Here is a 27,878-nt window from a genome sequence, read left to right on the forward strand (position 1 = left end):
TTTTACAGCATGCTGAGATGGTACGTAGTTTTAATACGCGTTGCACAAGTGAGATAATGATCTCATATTTATTTATGAAAGACTCCGTAAAGCTGACGCGCTGATACTATGTGCCGAAAGTCACGCTTGACCCGCCACCGGTTTTTTTCTCGCGACACGTCGCATTGTGCGTCACATCGATCAGTTGCGTAATTGTATTCAACGTATTCGCGAAAGCTTTCCCGCGCTTTGAGAACCTCTGCTTTCCGAGCAAGAAAAAAAAAAAGGAGGCAATCCGCACATATATCCAGCCTATTTCCAGCGTTTCTGTGGTGAGAGCTTCTCGGCTTTCACTAACCCTGAGAAAATTGCAAGCTTGCTACTCAAGCTGATATAATAATTGCGCTTATATAGAACTTGACGAAGTTTCGCGAGGCATTGAAACGATACCTATGGATGTCACCGGTAAATGAAGCGAGGCGTTTGCCCATTATCTCAACTTTAGACACGCGAAGTAAAGCTTCACTAGTCACCCATCAAGTTGCAACAAGGTGTTGTTACGCTAACTTATCCGACAGAACCGATCGACAGTTCTGAGAGACAGGCAATCCTAAGATTTCCACCCTTATCTCACCATATATTCTCGGGCGAAAGTTTCTGATAAGTATTATTCAATGTAATTACTGCGACCTAAGATTGAATTTTCCATCTTTCTTCCACCAAGTTTTGGCAATCTATTATATCTACTTAAAGTATTAAATATAAAATATTTATCGTTCAATATAACATTGGCGATATAAGAAAACGAAAATAACAGATGACCAGCGATGTTGACAAGCGGTAGAAAATAGTGGAGCTCAAGCTCAAGCAGCAAAGTCATTCCCGAGATTCTCTGCGACATCCCCTAAAGAGCACAGAGGGATCATTCTCATGCGCCACCCCCAGCGATGATATCACTCCGCACGCATATCCTATTTTATTTATCCGTGAAACTACACGGAGGTGGGAGCGAGCAGAGCGGCGGCGTGGCGGGGACAGGCAACATCCCCCACTCGGCATCGGCGTCGGCGTCGGCGACGCAACTGGGGGTTGGCGCCCCGGCTTCATCGCTCCCGACGTCGTTCGGATCGCGCTCCGGTTAGTTCGCTCGCTGTCCGCTGCGACGGCAGCACCGGCTCCTCAACCCCTCGCCGGTGTCCTGCTCCTTGCGCCGCACGCAATCTCGCTCCTCCGGCCCGCCGCCCCGCGCGTTCGCCACCCTCGGACGCGACTCGAGGATCCACGAATCGGCCGAACACAACCGCGGCGGCGGGCGCGCTCAAATGCCGGCCGTCCTCGTTTATGAGACGCGCCTCGACGCAGCCGACTGACGGCTGCTGCGGCCGGCCGAAAGTACGGACGTCGCGAAAAAGCCGGGGAAAGTTCGCGCGAGTACGGCGATGTGGGAGAAAGCGTAGGAAAAAAGTTGGCGGAGACCGCGAAGGCGCGAGTCGCGCGGATCTACGCGAGGATCCACGAGGGGAACGGCGCATCCAAGGTGTCGCGACGACGTCGCGTGAGGACCTTCGGGAAACGGATCGTTCTCCGGGGCGATCTCGGCGACACGTTCAAGGACCGTTCTCCGACGGGAAGTGCGCGCGAATTCCTTTCTCCGCGATGTGTTCTTGTTTACGTTCGGTATAGTGCTTCGCCAGTGAGTTGTAGATGTTAGGAAATGTCGGGGAGATACACGCGGAGTGTTGGAGCTTGGTGTAAGTAATCGGATCGACGTGGTGGAAGAGAATATCCGTCTTGCGTCCCACGAGAGGAATGCAAGTATTTGCGCGAACGAAGACGTGAGCGCGACTCTCCCGCCTTCTCGTGTCCCTCTCTGTCTCTCTCTCTCTCTTTCTCTCTTTCTCTATTAATAGATTATCGTTCGAAATCGAATCAGTTATATATTGTGATGGATGGGATTAAAAGATTACACCATTGTGCCATTACGTTGCTTTTCCAGTTTACGGTAATTCATCATTTCTATGATATTTAAATTCAAAATTGATTGCAAATAATTTGAGAAACTGTTATAGTCGGAAGAAGAATGAAAGGATTTATAATTTTAATGCATAGAAGGAATTAATTAAACGTCGACAATGCCGCGCGCATACTGAGAGATTCGTTATTACGGAACGACAAATTTTTCTTTTCTCGTTACTCTTTCATCAGCGGTCAGCCACTGTCACAGCTATCTGGATTAAAACTTCATCGAGATAAGACAAATTGCTTGATAAATTGGTTCGTTAACGCGGTTGAGAAAAATCTTGAATGTTGGGGGAAAGAGGAAAGGGACGAGCCCGCGGCGTTTGTGAATAATTTTCGAGCGACGAAATCGCGTCACGTCGATCTGATAAACGTGGGAAATGTTAACCTTTATTATCATTCTCGTTGGTGAAACGTTATGCGAAATCGAGAATTACAATTCCTTACGAACCTTCTCGCACGCCTATAAATTTCTCTACACTATATATGTATAAAGCGCCCGGCATAAAAGCCCGTCTATCGATACTAAAACTTGGGGTAAATTAATTGCTTCATTATAACGGGCCGGTGTAATTTTCCGTTCCGCGAGATACGGGAGAAAAATCGCGAGTTCCGGGTGATAAGCTCCCGCGACAGAGCTTCCCTTTGGCGAGCGGGCGTCGATTTAACGTGAATTAACGTAATAGCCGACGATATTACGAAGATAGTTGTACGCCAACGAGTTTGTCCTTAGTAAAGACGTAACGACGCTTTCAAAGAGTCTCATAAGAATCGTGTTTCGTCTAAAGGTGAAATTTGAAAGAGATACTCTTTAACAGCGCGAGTTCTTAATGCACGCGGCTAAACTTTTCCCTTCTTTCTCCTGTCTCTCTTATTCGTTCTGTATTTCTCCTCTACTTCTCTCTCTCTCTCTTTCTATCTCTCTTCCGATCCCTCTCTTTCTTTTGTGGATATTAGCACGCAAGAGCTGAATCTTATCTACCGAAATTAAAACTTCATCGAGATAAAATAAATGACTTCATTGCTATATCGAAATCTCGGGGCGTAATCGGAGTGAAGTTAATGAGACCGTTTTGAGGACCGGTTTTCATTGCCGCGAACGTCCATGCAAGCGTTTTATCTCAAACAAATAATTATTCCACGCGTGCCACGTACTTATTAAGCTGATTAGGCTATGGTTGTCGTGCAGCTTTTTTTCCGATGAACACGTCGCGAAGTGACCAGCATGCACCCGCGATGACCATTACGCGATGAAATTCCGGCAGCGTACGGCTGACGATCCGACACAATTGCACTGGTCGCAGCCGCGATTGCGGCGTCGGCGCAAAATTAATGGGGCTAATTCGGCAGAATAGCGAACGATGCTAAACTGGCAAATATTGGGATATGTCATTCCAGCTGTTCCATTGGAAAACTCAATAAGATGTAGCGGGAAGCAAAAATACGGTATCTTTAATGATCAATCATATTAATTATTATTTACAAAAAGTACACACAGAAAAATATCATTCTATTGCTAAGAAAAGTAATTACTCGGCTTACTTTTCTTTTTTTAAGTAACAATTATCTTTAATAAAGAATATTTTTTTGATAATAGTCTTAAAATATACTTATCACAAATTTTTGATAAACTCATTATCATGTATTCAAAAGAAGTAATTATTTTTTGGTGAAGAATATTATAAAATTGTATCAAAGAAAAGTCAGATTTGGTTAATTTAATAAGCAAATAGAATTCTTTTTTTAATTTAATATTCTTGATTGAAGTATTAAACTTACTGGGATCAAAATATATTTTAAATAAATTTGATGCTTATGATGAACTCACAATAGATTTGCGGATATATGAATTTATAAAATACTTCAAACAAGTAATATTTACTTAAATACAGTATGTATTTTTCTGTGTGTAGGAAGATGATAGATTGCTAAAATAATTGTCTAGTAAGTGTATTTCTGTATTTAAAATACAATAAAAAAATTCGAAATTGTTACTATTACTTAATTTGACTCGCAAAATTTTTATTTTTTTCAATTTATTTTACTTCTATATTAAAAAATCTATATCACATTTATAAATATAGTTGCTTTTGAATTCATTGTTCTGAATTTTTATAAGAAATATTATGGAAATGTATTGAGTTTAATTTTAAACTTTCGTAACTTTTTATTGTTCTTTTTCTTTATACTCTTAATTATTATACACTTCTACGTTATTCTAATGGAACAGCTAAGTTTTAACATGGCTGGATAAGTGGACAACTCCAATAATCCACCGCTCGGTAGCTTGAAATTTATATAAGTTTGTTTGTGTATCGGAATTCCATCGATGCATCCATTAAACGAAGAACCTTCATTATTCAGATTAAAAAAGAAGTTAATTTATCTTTGCGCTATTTTACCGAAATGGCTTGCTATTCTATCCTACTGTTTTATTACCGATTTCACGAAACCTTTTACCGATTTATATTGTACCTTACAATTAGTATAAAAACCAAATTAATTTATTTACGTTGCAATAATTTGTATTAGCCATGTCGAACGCAATTATATTAGACTTTAGTAACGACTGATCGTAGCAACTTGCACAGTAGTATATACTACTAAACGGCGAACGTTAAGACCATTAAGCACTAAGCTTTGTAATAATCTACGAGAGTTTCACTAGGATTGGAGTTGATAGGCTTATAACGACGATTGATATAGAAGTCGGTCGTCGAAATTATGAGCAGTGTAAAACGCTAATTTGACGAAGTTACGACTTTGACGGAGTCAGACTGGTCGTTTTACGTAATATTAAATGGCATATCATAAATTTTGAAACGATTGTCCTCCTGACGGAGATGAAGATAATTTTACTAACTGTAAGATATAATTTATATTACTTTCTTGCAACGCGCGTATAAAAATAATTGAAAGAAAAAGCATCGCGATGAAATTCGTATTTAAACAAAAGCAATTACAAAATTAATTTTAAAAACGTACATATATATTAATTAAATAAATTATAAATCGCTTTTGCGCAAAACTTTATACTGTGCGCTCTTTCATTAAAAGCTGTTAAAATTAAAGCATTTTTCTGTCTGCTTGAGGTAACTAGGGAAAACGTTGCGGACAAAAATGTACAGTTCAAAGAGAACAATGTAGTGCAAGAAAAATAACCACTGCGTACATCTTTCTTTATACTCCTTTATGCAAATTGTCATTTTTTAATAAATTTATTATTCGATCCTAATTCGCAAATTTATTAAAATTGGATTTTATCCTGAACAAAATGAATTGGAATAATATATTCCAATTCATAAATCAGTAAAGTAACCTCATTATGAAAAAATACGTCAAGGGAAAATTACTCAAGGGAATAAAAATATGTAATTCCATATAGAGTCGACAGAGATATAATAAATTCAAAGATCTGGAAGAAAAATATTTTTCCATCGGCACACTATCTCTTTTTTCTACCAAAAACATTTTTCTTCGCGACAAATTTTTATCATCTCTGATAATACAGGAGTTGAAGTATACTGTCTCTCTTCGCGCTTAAACGATTCTTTCGGTATAATATTACAATATATTACGAAATTATGTACATAATAATTAGAAACGCGGTAGATATGCAATCTGTAGTATCGCGTTGTTTCACCCGACTGTTTCTCATGCGTATACATTTCCTTATGCGAAACATATCGTGCGTGTAATAATGAAAGCGATCGAAACGCGCTCAAAATGCGCGCGTCCCGAATAACTCGCAGTAAGATGTATTCTACGTACGTCGTGCATAACTATGGATGACCAGTTTCGAGGTAAACCTCATGTTGCAGCGAAGCCCGGTTCACTTGGAAATTTGATTAAGCAGATGCAGAGTGAATGTTAATAGGGATATAACAGGCGTATCCCCTCTCATTGCATTGTGTTCAAGGATGGCTATTCGTAGGGGTGAACTGAACTCCCAGCGGAATCAGGCGCCGGTAGGAATTTTAATTGTTGCCATAAAACCGAATTACGTCGACAACAGACGGCACAATGAGTCGCTTGGCGCGGATAGAAACTAGTTCGGTGTAGAGTTGAGAGAATAACGAGTACAAATAGTGCATACAAAAGGCAATATCGATCACGCACTGTTGCGAAAAATTTTATCTAAACGCGGTAACGGAATATTTTATATTCGTCGCGAAAAACAATGTCTATTTTTTGCAATTGAGTAATATAATTGAGTAATTTAACGTTTTTTTATCTTTATTGCATATAATACAAAATATATGATGCAATGTTATAAGTTATTTGTGGCAAAATTAGATCAATATTACAATTTTATTAATTGAATCAGGATTTAATAAAATAATATTGCAATCGACACAACATTAGTGAAAATTATTTCTATTAATTATAAACTCTTTTACGTTGTTTTTTATTTATTTTTAAAATTTATTCGTAATATTTGTAACCATCGTGATTTTTAAATGTACGCAAACGGTGCAATAACTTAAGATATCTCGAAATAAGAGCGAATGTTAATCTTGGAAGGCCTGAATAATGTCTGAGTGCAAATGATTTTACATCGCCCTGCGGCACACTTAATTCCACTCCGAAATCAAGCTCCGCTAAAGATTCGATTAGCGCGTTGACACAACTCACTGCTCACTCGACAGGCGAACAGCGTGTGAAGGGTTTAAAGCGAAGTGGACCAAGTACTCGGGCCGTGAAGTTGACTAAAATGCAGTTAACGCGGATGTGCCGCGAAACTTGATAGAGTAAATACGACGATAGTGAGCTAGGCGCGGTACGGAAACTCATTGCGTCAATGTTATGTTTTCCACTTTAATTGCTCTATTGTGTGTAGATATATTTATACGCATTCGCACACTCGATTTATATATCGAATATTCTGCGCTTTTTGCTTGTTTATCTTTCCGAATCGCTTAAGCGGCTGGCGCTGCGATAACAGACATACGAGGAAAACCAATTTCATTCTCGGCATATTACTAACAAATGAGTGAAATACTTTGATATTTTTCAAATATTCCGAATTGCGGAGAAAATATTCCATGTTTGAACACATTTAGAATTCGAAATTTGCTTCCCAGTTCTAATTTCCATTTTCAAATAAAAGCGGTACGGGAAAGAATTTCAGAAAGGTTCTTTTATATCTTTTATATACGACGAGCACAATACAGCGACAAGATAGATATCTTGTTCCGTTCTGCACGTATGTAGGGACAAGCGAATCGACGCGCTATTATGACGTCACGACATACAACGACGCCGTTTTGCCGACGTTGAATCGTATCTAATTTACACGTCGCTTGCTGTTTGCACAACGATACTCAGTCTGACGTGTAGCAGCCGCCTCGAGTATAGCGATAAGAGGGAAGTTTTGCGATTCGCCGGAAAGTTTCAAATAGGAATATTCAATGGACAAGAACAGCTTGCTCTCCGCCTCCATTTAACCACATCGCGGCATGCGAGCTTATTTCTCACGGCTACAATTTCGCGCTACATTAGCAGCAAACAACGATCGCGGGCGGTTCATATCAGTTATTCAATTGCCGTTAATAGGTAAATACCGCGCGTGCTACATACATCAAAACAAGTTCGGAACCACTTGGGTTTCCATTGAATTAATGATGTAATCGCTGACTAAGTAAATATAACTAGGTAACATTGTTCTTCCATAATGCAGATGCAATTTACTTACAGCGAGCAAAAATTCATGACGAATCTCTAGAACTTGCGCTGATTCAGGTTAATTGCTTCATTCGCTGCGTGAAAATGAGCTTTCGCTCGTTTCACGGTGCCATATAGTATCAAGTTCGATTTATTTCATTTTGAATCGGAAAGAATTCCGATTGGAAAATGGCATCTTTATTGAACACTCTGTTGAACGCATCCGACTCATCTGCGGGAGAGACTTTTTGCTAAATCGAGAATACCGTCATCTTAGAATTCATAATATAATAATGCGGTTATAAATTATTTGACGCGCGCAGGTGAGTAAAATTTTATGATTCGTTCTCGGCAACTTTGTGATTGGTCCGACGTGGAGTCACACCGCGCTCCTTTTCACTTCATGGTTTATCTCTCCGCGCTTGTGAGAGACGCGGCAAAAAATACTGCAGCAGAAAGAACGGGTCGAGCGAAAGGGATACGGACCAAGTGGCGCGTGTGCGGAGCTTAAAGCCGTCACGGGGAAATGCCAAACACGTCACAGTGCTGAAAGAATCAGAGAGATCGGAGCTACGGAAGGTACATAAAGCCTGTCCGTACGCTATAAAGCGCGCACTCACGTACCATCGAATCTTTTATTTCGTTACTCCTTAGTCCCCGTCTCTCTTCCAGCATGCTGCCCTTGTTTTCCGGATTACCTTCGTGCATAACCGATGTCTCTTTTCTTCATCTCCTATTTCTCCTCTTCCTTCCAACCGTTCTGCACGAATCGCCAGGCTACTTGTTTGGCGTGTTGAATGGTCAACCTTCCCGATATCCGATATTCGATTACCAGTGGCCGCATTTGGCTTTGCATTAACCGTAAATTATCATTCCGCTCCTCCTCTTTCTCCTCTTTATCGGCGAATCCCGATTTAATTATCTCGGGGGTAATTTTCGTTTTATTCAAGCAATCGTGCGGTAGTAGCGAGAGCTTCATGGATGCATCACTCGTCCATCCATTGAGCGCGATTCAGCTGTGAAAGCTTCTCGTTGCATGTACGTGTTCTCCGTACAGCTTATTCGGAGAAATAATTACACTAATTATATTACAATACAAAAGCCTGGTGATAAAATACATCTTAATTTCTATAAAATTAAATAATTCCTTTTCATATGCCTTCATTTTAGCTTTAAAAATAATAATGTTGAACAAAAACCGCTGTTATTATGTGCTAAAATTAATCTTCTAAATCCAATAAAAAAAAAAAAAAAAAAAAAAAAAAAACAAAAAACAGCCTTTCAAACACATATAATCATATTTTCACGTCACGGATTAAAGGAATTACAACCTCTTCGTTTTTTTTAAATAAAAACGTTTTTAATATATAAAAAATAAAAACCTATTAATCGAATCGCGAATTTTTCTAGTAGTTGTAATTTCAAAAATGCATTTATCTTGATCATTCGTTACGTGCAGTCGCTATTATACGTTCCAACTTGCTTGCAAAAATAACAAGAGTAGTTTCGTGCATCAGTCCACGAAGCATTAATCTTATCTCCGACGCAGGACGACATTGTCATGCGTCGCTCTCTTGATGTCTTCCGACTCGCTTCTAATGTACAACGGGTGTCGAATTTACGAGCTGACGTCGAGAGATGCGCAGCAACCGATCACGAGCTTGCGGAAGTTCCTTTACAGAAAACGATTCCTCTTCGTTGCCACCCCCAAAATATTTTTCAGGACGTCCGCTCGTCCTGTCCGCGCCCTGGTCTGTTTCATGACACCTTTCAATCATCGATCTCCTTCCACCCTTCGGACTACAATAGGTTTTACGTAGTTCCATCGGATGGCTTTATCGATTCGCGCGGTATGCCGTGTACCAGAAACGACAACGATTTTTTACCATCATATGGACGACCATGTCTGCTGTCTCTCTGGTTACTCTGTCGTTTCTCTGATTGACGTTTTTCTTCTATTACGCCTCGTGATCGTTGCAAGCGTGATCGGTTGCGTGCAAAAATGCAATTTTCATCGATGACGCTTTTCGTTTATTTTTTCAAGCGTATACGTGCACAAATTGTCCGTACACCGGTTTATTGATCTACTTGGAAAAAAAGTAGAAGACAAACGCAGCGGTATATATGTGTATATTTGTCGCATATTTATTTCATAGATGTCAATTAACATCCGAGTTAAATCGGATATATTGTCAGCTCTACGTGAAAAGAGTACTAATTGAAATTCGCTCATTGAGAGAAGAATACTAAAACCGGGAAAATACTGATAGTATTGTATTCCTATATCTACGGCGGATAGTAAAATTGCGAATTGTGTAACTATAGAAATTTTCTACCGAGAAAAATGGAAAGTCAATATCAAGTGATAAAGTTCATATACGAAATACAGTTCTTTCCCCCTCGTCCCTCCTTCTCTATTTCATTCCTTTCGCCGCTTCCCGTTTTCAGTCCGCGATGCATTTCGCGCCGCATGATCGAAAAAAACAATGTTCCTGTCCCGCTGAGCAGAATCGTAAAACACCAATGTGGATATTGAAACCATTAATTGATCCTAGAGACAAAATGCTGCCGGCGTAGGACAAAAAATATTGCTTGCCCCAGTGAACCCGCGCCTGGAAAATACATTTTTTTTTGTCTAGTTAAATAATCGCGGCCGACCGAATCCCATTGCGAAACGAACGCATTGCGAAGCTCGGCGTTGTTTCACGTCTAAAGGATTCACGTGACATTACGCGTAGTAATAGGACCAGCCAAAAACTCTCTGTATAGGACTCAAATAAAAAAATAGTTTGCTAACTAGGTTTTGCGAGTGAGCTCAACGAAAGAATGCGCAGATATTGCATTGTTTGGCACGGCGTGAATACTCCAAACTTAAAAATAGCACGGAAAAAAGCTTCCCAAAAGCAAAGTTTTCATATTCGCCATTTCTATCCACAATTTTCGAAAACTTTTTTTCCTCTTAATGTAAAATATTTGCGAAACTTCTCAAAAAATTTTATTTTTATTGTTATTACAAGTTAAAAAGATTTGATACACTATGAGTTTCATGTGGAAAGGATGTTTAGTACCGCCATCCATTGTGGTGCTTCAAAAAACGTGCATAAATCCATCTTCTGAGTCGGCTCTGCGTGTAGAAGCAATTTTCAACAATCACAATATCATGACGTTCAGCCGTTTTTGACGGTGACTTGCGTTGACATCGATATATAGTAGCAACATATGTCACAACACGAAATCGGGCAAAAATTTGCCTTTGCTTTCAACAGGCTTTGTCTACACGCTTGACCACTCGGCGCGTTATACGGATCGCAGCTTTTCACACGTTGCCCGTCGACCCCTGCCGTCAATTTAAAGGCGTCACAAAAGGCGAACTCGCCGAAAATAGTTTTCAATTTACGCGGAAATTAATCCGTTTTCGCGGGAGCCGATCTTCCGCCGCCGGATTTTGAATTCAATACCGAATGCGCCTCAAATAGTCGCGGCCCACCGCGACTTCTGTCACTTCCACAAACATCCGTGCCAAAAATGAAATCCCGACGGCACTTTGAAGCTCGCCCACCTACGTTCGTCGTCGAATCGACGTCGCGGTATTTGTATTCGGTTCGCAAATATCGTCAAGCAGAACCGCGCGGATGTGGTCCCTCGCGACTAACTTTCACCCTTTGTTCAGGCGAATGCACTTTGCGACTTCGGTTTATCTTACCGTTCGTTCTTTTTCGCGGTGCTCTTTTCCCAGGGCTGAACGTACGGCGAACGAAAACCCCGTGGCCGCTTTATTTATTTTCCACTATCAATTCCCGATAACGACGAGGCCGCGGCACGATGAGATTTTTCGCTCGTTCCTCTACGGTGATAAATTCTTGAACGATTCACATTCACCAAAACCGCAGAGCGAATCGCCTTTGTACGTCGAGTTTAATTCCGGTGGAGAGCGCGCGCGCGCTTAATCAACAGCCTCAAAAATTCGTACTTGCATAAACGGTTACGAATCGTTGACAGAAACTCGATTATCGAAGGCAGCCAGGAACCATCATATGGAAATAGCGAAGCGAAAAATCCGGGAATACCGCGCGTTTGTAAGAAAATTACTCGATTCTACCGCGGAATATCAGCGAAGGCTTTGCAAAAAGAGGAAAGGAAAATAAAAGCGGGAAAGGGGAAAAAACACACGCTGCGGCGCGCAGGATGCAGCGCGATACGTTAACGAGTAGTCTTCAGTAGACATTGCTCTCAATTGACAGCTGTCGACCCAGAAAATTCAACGCCCATGGGCACGAAGCACGCGGGATACATCCTTCCTCTCGACCCTCCCTTGCTTTCTACCCCCTCCCCCCCCCCTCCCTCAGCCTTTCTTTTTCACGTACCACATCACGCACTCCATCGTTTCCTCTTCATTTCCCACATACACGTTTGTCTCGCTGTGCGGTATGATAAAGTTTTTTGACGTGCACACGGCGAGATCGCCGAAAACGCTTCGGGATGGATTTTCAATTACGCGTCGTCGACGCAACATCGTAAAATCGAGTTATCCTATGGCGCTCTGACAAACATTTCCGTATAGCGCATTGAACGGCTACGCGAGACGCGCGATTTCGGTATACCGTAGAATTCGTGATTAACAGGGTCAAAGTGGCTATTATTAAAACGGCGTTTTCGCGCGAGAGCACGTCGGCCGTAAGTGACTTGTCGATTCATTTCTCGAGCTATTTTCCGAACCGTCAACGAAAGAGTACAAAATATCATGATATTGTAAAATGATATGTAAAATTCGTCAAACTTTATAATTAAAATGTTCATTCACAATTAATATAGAATTGTTGTCAAAAGTATTTCAATTCTGCAAATTAAATTTCATACAATTTGTATTAATAGAGGAGTGGTGACAGGCTTTGAAAAATTATTTTAGATAAATATATAAAATTACTTTCCTAAGAATATATATATACATATATATATATATAGTTTTTCTAGTGTACAGAAACGGAATAAGTGAATAACGTCAATAAAAAAATCAATTAGTGATAAAACTATCAAGCAATCTCTAATAATACTTTTTCAATATTTAGAAAATTCTGAAATAGAAATAGATGGTATCTGAATATACGTAGTTTAATCTGGTTATATAATCTCTCTGAGTAACAAATATTATAAATTATATTTATATGAATTAAATGTATCGGTTTATATATAATAATGCAATTTTATATATAATTTTACATACGCAATAAAATAAAATAAACAAAAAACGGCTTTTGTAAATTTAATATAAAATGTAACAAATAGGAAACGAGTGTATGCGTGTGTGTGTGTGCGCGCGTGTGTGTGTGTGTGTGTGTGTGTGTGTGTGTGCGATTAAAAAACAGGAAAATATTATGTTGAAACAATGATTCAAAAATACTTTACAATGTATAAGAGATATTATATAAAAAAATAGATATTATATAAAAGATATTATATAAAAAAAGATATTATGTAAAAAAAAAAAGTTGAATGGATTATACTTGCGAATATATTGTTCTTGTCTTTCAAAGGAAATATTCGATTAATATACAAAGTGCACCGAAATTATTATGATTCATTTCGAGTTCACGTCTGCATATCGTAACGAGGGCGTCTCGTAACATCTACAATATTATCTCTAGAATTGAGAATTCAACCTGAGGTTATATTACGGACGCTAATGCATTGCTTGAAGCGTACCATTAGCGCATTGTACTCCTCACCGTCTCTGTGGTACTTGCATTATTCTTAAAAATACATTTTACAAATTACGCAGGGGAAGAAAACGAAAGATATTATTACGCTAAACGCGAGATTTTTCTCGTGATTCTCAAATGCATCATAATTAATATGCATTATATTCACGCATCACATATATTTAAAATTATCAATCCACAATTAAGATCTTTCAAAATTTTCCAAATTAAATAGATCAAAGCGTATCAAACTGCTTGAAATGCAACAATGATTCAATAAGGCAAATATATTTTCCAGCGGATAAACGCGAAGAGATCGAGCAGATTACAACTTGCGACAAAATCAGCGGATTGTGACGTTCGTCACATAACACGTATGTATCGCACAATGCAATGCTGAAGGCTGCAGAACCGCACGACTGCTGCGCTCGTAGCCATTTCAAAGTTGCAGGTCGCTGAATCGCATACATGTCGAAAAGTACTTTACGTCGGAAACAGCAGGCTGTAACCGATGGCTTTCTCAAGTTGTAACCAACGCTGAGGTTTCGTTTCGGCAAAAATGAAACGTGACGCCACTAAAGCCTCAATCGATCAATGCACAAATATGTTCTAATGTCACATACACATGTTAGAACTACTTCTTTCCTTTATCATAGATTTTTACGATAAATGAACGATAATATTGATGTAAAACGTTTTATTCTTTTTTGCAACTTCCGTTAAATCACATGATCGTTAGATCGTCCACAAAAATATCCTGCGAGATTTTGAAATAAAATTTCGCAATCAGATTTGAAAGAGATAATGCTGCAGCTTTTTCACAGCTTAATTTTACACATTTTACACAAATGCAATAATCATTTAGGGGGTCAATAACGGGTCATTCATTATATATCAATTTTAATACTAACAATTAAATATTTATACAAATTTTATGCAATGCATATCATAGTTAACATAAAATAATTTAATTATTTAATGGAAAATCGCGTATTAATTAACGAAAATGAAGACTTATTTATGAAAAAAAGCAAACAAAACTTGCTGCAAAAATCTGGAACATTTTTTTCCATCGTGATCGACTCGAGTTGACCAGTGATCTCTGAAAAAAACGTACTCAAAAAAACCGGACTCAAAAATGCTTTTCCAATCTCGCGTGATGTTTTTTCGATGACACCAGCACGACGCGGCTCGTTCGAACTGTTCAATTTCCGCGGCAGCACGTCACAGCGATGGCTTTCCTCGAGGAGAAAAAAAGGAATGAAGATTACTGTGAGAAAATATCTCGGGAAGAAGACAAGGATGGCAGAGTACGAATTTTCGATCCTCTCAAACGCGATGGACAGAATCCGGGCCCCTTGGGCACCGGGAAGCGTAACTTTGTCCAATGATGATTCCGAAATAGCGCATTTCCACGCTAAAGTTAGTTAATGCTATAGTTATACATTCTCGCGAGAAACGGCTATTCCACTAGAAATATTGCAATTGTAACTTTGAAGCCTCTCTATTAAATTATCGAAGATATCAAATTCGATTAAGATGAGTTTGTTATCTAATCTTCAACGTTTAAAAGTTTATCAATTCTGAAACTCCATGTCTATTATCGGAACAGATTAAACTGATTTATATTTAGACCATTACTCGGCAAAGTTGTCTGCGAAATCTTATTTATTCTCGACGGCGAAAACATAAGAATAATTATAGCCAAGTTAACTGATTTCGCCAATTATATAACGTTCAATTAAAAATGCGTATAATTCAAACCATATTTTTATGCTAGATTTGCCATTCGAGATATTGCTCGCTTGTTGGTTAGAGATATCGTTGAAATGTAGCATAAATGCCACCAATTACCCACATTCAGGTCAAACAATCCCAATTTACTTGAGATTATTAATTTGATTATCGATAGTGATAGTAACTGGGAGTGTTTGTGAACGCAGTTGGTAGGTAATCCCATCGGCTTTTAATGAATTACGAAATCGCGTTTGCGATCGAAGCTGCAAGCTGCCGAGCTTTTGATCTTTCAATTCCAATGTCTCTCCGTGTTCTTTTAATTAATTTTTTACCCAAGTTCCTCATACTCGTCTTTGATAGGAAAGCACATTGAAACATCGTAATTACTTAAGTTTCAAGTTAGACCGGAATTGCTATTTAATTTCACCACCTAACTAACCAGTCTTCTACTTTAAGTAGCGGATAGTAGCACCGCTCAGTATCGCTCTTCTGAACCGTTAGTTTACCGAAAGAGTTTATAATGCATTTGTAGCTAAATATTGCAGACCTACTTATACTTACAGAGAGATAAAAATAATTTTCTTAGAAATAGCGAAATTAAATTATTAAACATTTCCGTTTAAAAAATAACCGCGTATATCCGTGCTAAAATAAAATCATAACAGTATGTAAAAATATATTATAAATTAAACATTTCATGCAGAATATATTTCGGTTTCTCTTATACAGGAAATGCAATTAGTGACGGTACTGATTTAATTACGCGAATCTGATAGAACATGGTCAAAGAAAGTTTTCGGAATTAATTGAGAAAGAATGAGCTACCGTTAACTTGGTTGGGAATTTTTATCCAGCATAACGTAAAATCGACAGAAAGTCCGAAGGTATGTTCAAAAAAAGTTCTGCTCGCTTGTAGACCGTAGAACTTGCTGACGTCTTTTGGCAGACATTGTCCCTGTTCTAATTAAAACGAGCGTTAACCGACATAATTATTTCGTTTTGTTTCTCGACAAAATGTTTCTTTAGTTCGCGCTTTCAATCTACAGCACAGTTTTAATTTTAATCGCCAATAATAGACGACGTCGAATGACATATTAATCTCTGATCAGTAATAGTCTAAGATTATTTTACGTTATTATGAATTGATCGTCGCAGGATTGATCCAAAATTATCCTATCTGATATATATTTAATAAGTATATCAAGCAAAATTTTCCAAATTTGACATTATAGCTCGTAAGCATTTAATACGACTGCGAATTTAACGTACAATACCACTCCAGCGATATTATTTCGCGTTTATCATTTTCATGTCATCCAAATCCAGCGTACTGTAAAAACATTATCTTGCGTTACTGCCAGTAAAAGCCAGACAATCGACTATATAATAGCCCCAAATATAGCGAACCTGTGCGATAATAAACGACAGTTAATTGAACGACATGCTCTCTAATAATGCTGCTCGCTCGACCGTAAAAACAACTCTTGTAAAAGCTCTAATGGCGCGCTTCGGTCGCGTTATGCGATCGTCCGGAGAGTATGAACGGCAAATTTTCGAACGGAAAGAGGGTACGCGAATATCTAGTTATGGTAGCAATATCACATGGGTGCACTTCCAAAGTAAGAGTCGCACGATTGGCCAATATGGCAAGCGCGAACAATGTGGAACAGCGAGGAAGTTAAAACTCCCTTTATTGCACGAACGGGACCGCCGCGCCGGCGGGCTGGCCTCGAGAACAGCCGAATTGGCGGAAGTGCTTTGATTTGCGTAAACGTGTGAGAATCGTGGATGCGCATTTCTCTCGCGGCAAATAAATATGGAAACGGGGCATATGCCGGCATTCCCCGGAAATTACTCATTCTTCTTTTTACTCGTTTACGGGATAAATTTATTAAAAGCGCCGCTACGTTGTCGCCGATGTCTCCGCTGCCGCGCCGTATTCTGTAAAAGTGCATTCTTTCGTGTCATAATATAGTCGAAATAAAATCGCACCGCGGCACCTATTCCGCGCGAAATGTCTTGCGAAATGTTTGTAGGTATAAGAGAACTGAAATAGCGGACGCTGTAATGCGACAAAGCTATATTTATTCTGTAATACATAATACTATTATAATTTTATCTCGCGACATTGAGTTCACTGTACTTCACTTCTTCATTAGCCGTGTAATGTTAGAAAATTTGTGATCCATTTCTTCCTCATATATTTTTCAGCTATGCCATACATATTTTTATGCAAAATCTCAGTAAAAAAAGATATAACAAAATCTTAACAATTGGAACGTTTGCTATTTTTTCTAAAACTGAAATATTTCATATTTAGCTTTTCTTTTTTTGCCAACATGCGATAAAATTGAACAAACTAAATTTTAACTCAAGACTTGAAAAATAGAAAATATTTATAGCAACGTCTGTATTACTAAAAAGATTCAAGTAACTCAAAACGCAGATGTGGTAAACAAAACAAGGCCGTAACAAAAAGGAAAACAATGTTAAAAAACAATTATTAAAAAACTGTTAAAATTGTAATGATAACGGCAAAAACTGATAAGCACACGGTAAAACGAGAAGCATACGCTTTCACATATGTATATAGTTACGTTCAAAAAATAATATTCCCAGGTGAGAGTCAAAAATTGTGTACGTGCAAACAGAAAGTAACCCCCGCGGACTGCACGTACAACTGTGTAAAGCTTGTGAAAAAACCTAACGTACTCGACATGCCACTCTCAGAAATTTACCGCGACAACCGTAGCGTAGGGGCGAGAGGAAGGACTGCCGTCGCCTTTTCCTCTCCGCGAAAATGTAGTGAATTGCGAGCGCAGTATCGGAGATGAAACTAAGTAAAATGTATAGAAAAGTGCATGTACGCAGGATTGGAGAAAGTAGGTACAGACGCTTGCGTGTGGAGACTTTTCTCTCTCTCGTGCTCTTTTATACGCTATGACAATCTGGAAAATACTGGTGCCTTGGCAAAAAAGACACGCCAGGTGAAATGTTTCGTTCTATACTTATAGATATAGACCGGATGAGCGGAAGTAACCTGATGAAAAAGATATAAAAACAACTCTGACATTTACGCAGAAAGTAACGCAATTTCTGTTAAAATTTTCTCTACTTTACTCAGTAAGCAAATATGCTTTGCTAACATTTGGCTATTTATGAGCGTCTTACTTCTTGATATTTTATTCTTTATATTCATAGCTTCATTATTATAATAATCAGTACTATTAGTAATAATATTATTTTTATTATTGAATATTACTTTTTATCAATAATAATTATGGTGCAAAATAAATTCTTCCATTTATCATTTTTTTGTTGTTTATATTTATTTAACATTTTTTTTTATATTTGATGTTTATTTCAATTTTGTAATCAATATATTACGATAGTGCTCAAATAAATAACGGTGTTTTAAGCTCTTGTAAATATAAAGCATGATTGCAGGAAAATTTACTAATATAATACCTAACATACATTAGAAAATACGTAACATGTCTTTGAGAAATATTTCAAGTATCGTAAACGAGACAGAAAATTGAATTTTCGCGAGCTTCCCGAGAAGGCAACGTTTCCTTTTCGAGTGGAAATGGCGCAATGAAGTGATAAGAGTCGGCAGTAAAAGAAGGAGAGGAACGTCAAACAAAATGGGTATAACAAAACTATTTGTGGCGAAAAGTTGAAGACCACAAAGAAAAGAACACGCCAAAACTGGGTAATTTTTCTTGGCACTTGACACAGTGACCCTTTATACAACCTTCGAACTTTTTCAATCGAAGAAACTATCCAGCCGGAGATCCCACAATCTTGATAAGTCACTTCTCTTTATTTCACTTCTTTCTAAACAGCCAATACTTCGATTTGAGCTCGTCAATGCTATGTATGTGGAAAGCGCTAAATAAATCAAAGTAAAAATAACTGCGAATCGAAAAATCGAAGCATCAAAACGTAAAAACACTTTAAGGATTTTAAAGAGACACAGTATCTAGCATCTAAATAGCATATACCTACTGATATACCTAAAATCAATCGCAAAAAAAATGTAAATACCAAATATTTTTGCAAAAATAAATCAACGAGTATTTAAACACGAGAGAGTGCAAATGCATTAAAAACTTACGAAATCGCATAATCAAAGGATCGTTTTAGGTCTTGAAATTTTTCTCGAGAGAATGAAGAAGGTAGATAGGAATCCCCTTGCAAACGTCGGGCAAACTGCAAAAGAGTGAGTGCAAAGAAATTTCTTGAATTACGTTTGCGGAATGAGAAAAAACAGCGGAAATGGAAACCGGAAAGTCTACACTGTGAAAAGGACATTCTCTACCTGTGCGGATCGCGTAGATTGTAAGCGTCATATTCTAAATGAAGCTCGCTCGTTTACATACTTCTTCGAACTGATTAGATATTCCATCTTTCAGGCTTTGTTCTCAGAATCATTCTACGATTTCTTCTCGTAAAAAAGGATACTGAATATTTTTCCGTGCTACTTTTTAAATTTACCAGAAATATTAATTGTTTAAAGTCTTGCAAAAAATATTTCCAACAGCTCAATTTAATCTATAATACTAAATCTTTTCGCAAAAACAAAACAGAATATTCTCGACGATTTTAATTATTTTCCGGTACACAGAAAGTATTTCAGACGCGGATTTCTCGAAAAGTGCAACGCGGAAGCAACTTAAAAAATTCACCGGTTGCTAATGATTTGATGCGTACAAAAACACTGCGAAATTGCCGAGTTGCATACGCGCAATTCGTTTGAATTTCTAACACATTGCCCGGAGCATTACACAACGTTAATATACTCGTCTCTTATTCGTTATAATTATTCTTTCGCGGTAACACGTCAGCGCAATTCGACCTCGTTCTTTCCCGCTGTGATGCAGCAATTATCTTGAGCGAGCGTAAAATTATATTCGGCAAACGGACGATATTTCGGAGCCTTAAACGACAGATTATATCTCTCCAACAGGATTATGATTAAACTTCTCTATACTAGCAATAAAGTGTAAAGAACCGGCGTTATTCAGACGGGCATATTTAATAATTCGTGGTTTTTCCCTTGCCTGCGCAAAATTATGTGCCGACGGTATTCCACGAAGGCTGCACTTTATTATGCTGTAATCTCAAAAAGATTCTCTCATAGGAGAAATAGCGGAGCATCTTTTAAAATCTTCGACGATAATAGAAAATTCACAATTTTTCTAAAGATATATTATTAATCAAAGTATTAAATTACTCAATAAATAATACACTTTATCATCAGAATATAAAATTCTGAAAAAAAGATGCTTTTATTCGTTATCAATGCTACCAATTATCCGATTACTAATAATTAACAATTACATTCAAAATTCCTGGAAAATTTTTGAATAAACCGTTATATTATTCGCTTTAAAAAGTTAATTAATTTAAAATCTATAAATGAGAACACGCGATCCCATTTATTTCGTTAATTAATAATATCGAAGTCCTATAGAAAAAGCAATAATAATTGCCAATGATCTGCGATATCATTAGCCTCTGATAACATCCTCTTTTATCATTAAACAATTCCAATCTTTTCTTTCACGAGGCAAAATAGAGTTTAAAATTGTTTTTCTAGACCAAAAAAAAAATATTCGTATTATTAAGTTCTATTGTAAACAATTGAAATATGTTTGTAACGATAAAAACAGAAGTGTCTACATAAGACTTATCCTAATAATTTCGAGACTACTAGACTCGAAGTCGATGACTTCATTTCTTCAAGTTCGTCAGCGCTATTCGATCAAGTGGGTGTGCTCGGCGCATTTACATTCGCGTCTACCATTTGCCAGCGGGTCGCGAACCGACAACACGAGCGGGCGACACTGCGTTGCTGTGTAAAATGAAAATAGCATTACCGGAGAGGATAGAGTGGATGGAATGGAAATAACTTCGCCGCGTGCCACTGCAACTCGGTGAAATTGATTTTCGCGTTTAAGATCTCGACACTCTACTCGACGCTGCAGCGTTGCGCTAATTTATGTGGATGTCAACTCGATTGACGGCGAAAATGAGACATCTACGAAGCAATAAGACATCTTCCTCGGTCGGCTAATATGTTTTATCTAGCTTTCACTAAATAGAGTTTTCCAAGTTTTGAGATATTCCAGAACGCTCTATATATTTTCCGCATTAAATTCTGAGACAGGCATTATAATTAAATACTATCGTTATATTTCTTTACTCATCGCCGCTGCAGTTGGAATAATCAATATTAATGTTATCTTCATACTTATCATAAATCTCACCTGAGCCGAGATAATAGCGTTGATAAAATGACGAAAGCCAACATATTTAATATGCAACGTTGCAGCGAGCGATCGTTGTAATACAGAAGCGTGGAATCATTATTCCTGCGATGTAAACTGCGGTAAGTTCCCTCGACATTTAAAGACCTTCAAAGTTCGTCCTCCAAGCACGAAGGAAACACAGGGGGGTAAAAGATATAGTGAGAAACGGAGAAAGAGAGAAGTGGATGAAACGCGAGAGGGGGAAGGAGAAAAAGAGAGAGAGAAACGAAGGTAGCGAGTGGATTGAAAGAAAATCTAAGAAACTCGAGAAACAAGAAGTTGCGTCTTCGACCCTGTTCCGTTCCGCTTCGCGCTCTCATTATATGCATCCTTGCAGAGAAATATCGTCGCCCGTATATACCCCGGGGGCTGAAACGTCTCTCGGAGAACTTTATTGTTGATTATTCAGACGAATTTATCGCGAGTCGTTGTTGTTGAGCCGGTGTAAGCGCGCGCGCGCGCGCGCTCGCTCACACCCGCACTCGTTGAACTTGTTGATCCGTGCGCGTGCATCTATCGGGCGGACTGAAAGAATCGTCGCTGAAGAGGCTCGCTCGAGGATCCTCGAGGCGACAAGGACGGCGTTCTTAAAATCTTCCGAGGCGCTGGAAGCTCCGCTGAACTCGCCCGAACGTGCTAACACGAGAGATTTCCACGAGGCGCCTAAGATTTTTCCTCGCCGCACATGCCGGATGCGCGTCTCCGGAACGACAATTTCGAAAATCTCGCGCATCATTCGCAAATCACACCAAACCGATCGGATGTGCGACGGAGAAGCGATGCCGGATTACGTCATATCTCAGTGTTGCATCCAGCGGTCTCTCAATTAAATCGCTTCGAAGAGGCGAGCGTGTGTCCAAGCGGACGACTTCAAGAATGACACACGAGGATTCGCCCGACAGATCGTCGCCGTCGTCGTCGTCGTCGATATTCGAGTGCGAGGAAGTGATAAAGTTATAATGATCGCGGGGTATCGCGCCGCGCGACGAGAGAAAATTATATATTTATCCCCTTAATCCCCCCGCGTTCATCGTCACCAAGGAGAGAAAGAGCTATTCATATACATAGAGATACCTATATATATACATATATATATATATATATATATACATAAATACATATACGCATGTTTTCGATCCATCCCACGTCGGATGGATAGCGTTGTCTGTTGAGTGTAAATTTCTATTTCGAACCATATTCGAACGCGAGTGATCGCGGCGGACTTTAATCCGGGAGAAAGATGGCGATGGTAATATCGCCCCGCAGCAAAATCGTGACGCTGTCCCTACTCATCGGCATCATCACTCTGGTGGCTCTTATTATAACGGGCGTGATCGGCATCTGGAGCGGAAAGAGCGAAAAAACAAGCGGCGCGGGGACAAAGATGGTCAGCAGTAAGCTGCAACAAATCACCGGCTATGCCGCCATGCAACACGTGAGTAAAGCTTAACTGCTCGAATTCGCAAAGATTCGAGATTGCTCGATAAGTTTTCTTACATTTAATAAGAATACTGATCAGTCGGTGTCTCGAAAATCATACGTCTTAATAGCAATTTTTTTATACATGTTTTTTATTTGGCGGATACATAGCCGAAGACTGTGATACTGAGATGTTAAAGAATTTTGGAGAATGCATAAAGTCGGAAAATTAATATTAATAGGTTTTTATCATACTGCGAATATAAATTGGTAATTAGCACATAGTTGACGGTAATTAAAATATGATAGTAGAGAGTAGAGAGACCACGGAATAAATTGGCTTTTATATACAATGAATCAGGCGCCATTTTTAATTATTTAGATACAATTATTTTGAAACACTTCGCTTTCTTGTTTTAAAGAGAATTATATCAAGAAAACCAAGTGCTATATTCATTATTTTTTTTAACAATTTAGAATAATTGATATTCGAGATTACTTATTTTATATAAATGTGAAAACATTTACAAACAGATATTATCAAACATATTAAAATATTGACTATTTTATAAAATATATTTGTGGTATAAAATAGCTATTATTACATTAACACACACCACATACTTTTCTGCTGAGAAAGTTTTAGAAACTCAGCTCACAATTCTAACATGGCGTTTGTTTTCTTTTATATAAAATATCACATGGTTTCTACTTTCATTAGAATTTGCAGTCGATCTTTCCGCGGGAATTGAACGGTTTAATAAATATAAGAATTTGAATAATTATTCTCTTTGATACAAAAAATCTCGTTCTCTTTGTCAACGGCTAAACTCATTTTGTACGATGTTAATATATTTAAACTATGAGCGTTTTTTGATAAAAAAAATTTAAAAAAAAATAAATTTTTTGCATACAAATATATAAAATAATTTTATTCTCAAATTAATTGTAAGATATTTTATCAAAAGCTCCATTTAGAATTTGACTAACACTTAATGAAAAAAAAGTTTTGTGAATTGCAAAAAAAGATGGCATTTAATTAAATTCTAGTAGCGTAAAAATCATTTAATTTTTCTCCAAGGAATACCGCCTGCTTCGCCAACTGCATTTACTACGAAACATTCCGTGTAAAAGCCATCTAATTTTCACGAGAAGATCGGCTTTATTATAAGTTTTCACGAAGACAGACGCCTGCAGCACGGACTAATTTATACAGTTTTCGGGACCGCGGGCACACACACATAAAAAATTCATTCCGCTAGATGAAATAATATCATGTATTGCTGAAATTCAACCCTACTTTCCGCCTTTCTCCTACCGTTCTGCATAATTAAGTTAACGTACTTAACATCGCGCTTGATTGGATGCACCTATCCCGAGATGCAATTTTCGACATTGCCGCGCTGCACGCGTGTTATCACATATATCCGTGTATATATACGATCGCGGCGGAATGCTCTACGTCCCTGCCACGCGTGAGATGTGCGCACTCTCTCTCTTTGCGCTCGTCTTCTCATGCATATTAATATTATTCGATGTGAACCGCGAATGTGCTCGAGGTTCCTAAATCACTGGGCCTGCGCTTGAGAAGTGCAACGCCGTAAATAAACGAAATTAACGTCGCCATTATCGACTGTGCTGCGCGGGGAATAAATTTTCCCTCGACTGCATCGAAGAGGTACAACTCGAGGAACATGCTGCTGTTCTCTGTTTATTGAAAAACGACGAATATATACGATTGCGGAAACAAGCGTCGTCGCGCGAGTTCCGTACACATTGAAAACTACAAATGTTTAATCCGTTTATCGACGGAATAACGCGTCGTGACAGAAAACTTTTAAGTAGGTCTTTATAATTTACATATTCCACCGCGCCAGTTCCGCCGTGAATAAAATTATACATTGATTTGCACAAATACACGGATACGTATTTGCATCCCTGAATCTGTTTCGCGCTGCGCTGCTTCGCGTTGATTTCCACAGTTTGCATGCATATGTATTAATATTACACGGTGTAAACCGTGTCGGTATCGCAGTTACGTCATACCAGAAAAGTCCTATTACATGACGAAGGCATGTATGGAAATTCGCCGTTGTAGTTTGTATCAGTTGGCCGAAATATAAAATGGTTTGACGGCCGACGCTCGCGATTAAAATACTTTATTTAGGAGAAAACGTCGAAGTTCCATGAATAGTATTCGCGTCGAATTCGCTGAGCGATGGTAGTTATCTCCGTAGTGAATCTGTCAATGTCGTTACGAATAAAAAAGTCATGTTAGTGACTGGTGATTGCTAATTAAAAATTCCTACCTGTTCGCGGCTACTTTTCGCAATTATCAAAGTTTCGTGTTACGCGAGTCAGCAAATGATTCTGTATCGCATTGCGGCAATTAAAATTGGGAACACATTGCAATGCGTTCTGTATTGATTTGTCGTTAATCAACGATAATCGAATCTTGCGTTGCGGATTTTCTGACGAATAAATCAATTATTTTGTTATAAAAGATAGACTCTACAAAAGGTACAATACCAATTCGGACTTATCACTTTAAGGGAAATTTTGGAAAATGGCGCACAATGCTTTTTTAAACGTATGTTTCATCTGTCTTAGCTGTCAAAACCTATGAATGCCATTTGCACTTTAATCAAGTTTGAAGAGATTCAAAAAAAAAGCATATATTGTCCGGTGCAATTTATTTGCAACTAATTCTCGAGAGCACAAAAAAGCATTTTCGTCATTGAAGGGACTATTTTTAATCCTGTTTTCAATCGTCGAATTTTAAAATGACGTACACAAAAAATCAATGAAATATGTTATTTATTTCTATTCTGAACCAATATCGAAATATTTTGTGGACTTTTCGCTTTTATCTCCTGATCAAATTTCCTGTCATATCCTCGTTTCAAATATAGTCTCACATCAATGTAAAAAGAGAAATAACACGTATACACATACATACATACATACATATATCCAAGAAGCGTTAAATATTTGCATTCTGGAACAGACAGAATATACAAAAAACCTCAGGCAGAGATATAGTGTATCTATTTTGTACATGACTATCGCGTTTTATTTATTCGTCACTAAATTATTACAATAACAAGGTATTATATCAAAGTAGCACGGATTTATTTCGATATTATGAATATTGTAAAAATGTGAAAGCAAGGAAGGACTGATTTGTTATATTTTAGAACTTTTAATATCATCTGATATCATTTCCCCGTAAAAATTGTCAAATGGAAAAAAATTGCAGTTTCCTCATTGTCCTCGAAACTCTGTATTGTGCTTATAGTGAAATAAATAATTATGAATTGTGAATTTGAAAGATCCTCAACATGAAAGAAAGTAACTCGCGTCTCTTTTTTCCCAAGTTCACCGCCATAATCCGGGGCACTGTTACTTAATGTCAAAAGTTGAAAAGTTACGAGCATTGAAAGACGTAAGCTTGCATAGTTTTATAACCGAGTGACCTTTTTTTCTTTATGGCAACAATTTCTTTCTAAAATAACGAACACGACATAAATATTATGAAAAACACCGACACGTATGCTCATAACATAATAATACCGAAATTTGACCAGGTGATTTCGAGGACAAATCGTTTTGGATGTAGGAATCTTGGCGATATCAGTCATGGCTCCGAGAAGAAATAGGTAATCCAAATCGCTTTAGAGATCCCATGTAGTCAGGTAGACGATATATTCACGTTCCTACAAATGTTACGAAGGTCTTTCCTGCCGGAGAACAACTAAATCTCGCGGCACGTAGCAACGCGCTCCTTTTTTTATTGTCAAAATGCTCGGAGAAATTTGTCTACCTTAAATACAGCTCGGAAAATCGTCGCGTTTAAGCAGCGGCTTGATAAATTACGGCATACCCGTATAATGCTGTCTCTCCGCAGCGCAAACTAAACACGTGAAACGCAAAAGCACGGTATCAACGACGTAAAACAAATGAGAAACGATCAAATATATTACGTACTTTTTAAGCCATCTCTTAAATTTCTCGTTTGAAGCACTACAATTTAACGTAATGTAATTTATAGATCACATATCGGCGTTGAATTTAATTACAAGCATAAATTTTTTCACCAAAATATAATCAGCATTATCATATATAACTACATTTAGATATTTTATTGATCGCATAATACACGTTTAATAATGGCTTAAGAGCCTTGCAACAACTTACAGAGATTTGTACTAATGAGAGAAGTCATCCGTAATATCAAAATGAACTTTAACTCAAATGGCCCTGATATGAACATTCTCTCGGAGTCACGATGCTGAGGAAAATCTCACTCGAAGCCAAAGCAAAGCACTTTTACGAGGTACTAAATGGCCGGCGGTAGAAGGAATTCTGATATACCGCGGAATCGGCCCTTCGTAATCCAAATCTCCTTAGAGAGAAACGAAATGGAAGTTTCCGTAAAACATATTTCCTTTCCGAGGAATATTCACAGTCGAATCTTCCATAACTCACTACTGGCAAGTTTATACTACCGCGCTAAGTCACCGCCGATCAATTGCAAGTAGTAAAAATTACGTATTGCAATTAATTCATAATGTTATTAAAATTTAGTAACGTAAACGGTTTAAATTGTAGAACAGTTCACTGTTGTCAAATTTTTGAGAAAATGCAAACAATCATGTCTGAATCATTATTCTTGTATTAAAAAATCGGATATGCATTTATATATTTCTTTATTTATCTGTCTAGACTTGTAATATAGATATTATCTATTATAATTCAAGAATTAAAATATGTAATTATTTTGAAGTTCTTCTGTTAAGAATACAATTTGTGCTTAACTCCCTCAGTTTATTGAAGTTTAAAGTAAGATCTCACAAATCCCGAGATTTACCGAAGACCGAGAAATTGACTTATCTCGACGGCAACATGCGATTAATTCGGTAACGATGTTATTTGGGCTTGAGGTAATTTTCTGCTAACAGCGACGCTTCCCTGGAGGGAACGGCATTGGTAGACCACGAAGACGACGATGTAACATTCTCACTTTACTTCGATCTACGATACCTGA

The 27,878-nt window shown here is 38.1% G+C and overlaps 2 protein-coding genes across 14 annotated transcripts in view; one reads left to right on the top strand and one right to left on the bottom strand.

Moving 5' to 3' along the window:
* Window positions 1-27,878, bottom strand: part of LOC105676895 (uncharacterized) — a 300,604-nt gene that overhangs the window by 183,826 nt on the left and 88,900 nt on the right. The gene's annotated exons all lie outside the window — the stretch shown is intronic.
* The window catches only part of Mp (Multiplexin), a 225,276-nt gene that overhangs the window by 111,375 nt on the left and 86,023 nt on the right, over window positions 1-27,878 (top strand). Inside the window, exons 1-2 of one of the 7 annotated variants that reach the window (XM_067357321.1) lie at window positions 1,228-1,730; window positions 21,750-22,847. The exons of the other annotated variants lie outside the window; for them this stretch is intronic. Of the exons in view, the coding sequence (XP_067213422.1) occupies window positions 22,653-22,847 (195 nt within the window). The 5' untranslated portion in view covers window positions 1,228-1,730; window positions 21,750-22,652. Of the gene's footprint in view, window positions 1-1,227; window positions 1,731-21,749; window positions 22,848-27,878 lie in introns of those variants that run through there. 7 annotated transcript variants of the gene reach the window in all.

This window comes from Linepithema humile, chromosome 6 (genome assembly GCF_040581485.1).
Source record: "Linepithema humile isolate Giens D197 chromosome 6, Lhum_UNIL_v1.0, whole genome shotgun sequence".
Classification (NCBI taxonomy): domain Eukaryota; kingdom Metazoa; phylum Arthropoda; class Insecta; order Hymenoptera; family Formicidae; genus Linepithema; species Linepithema humile.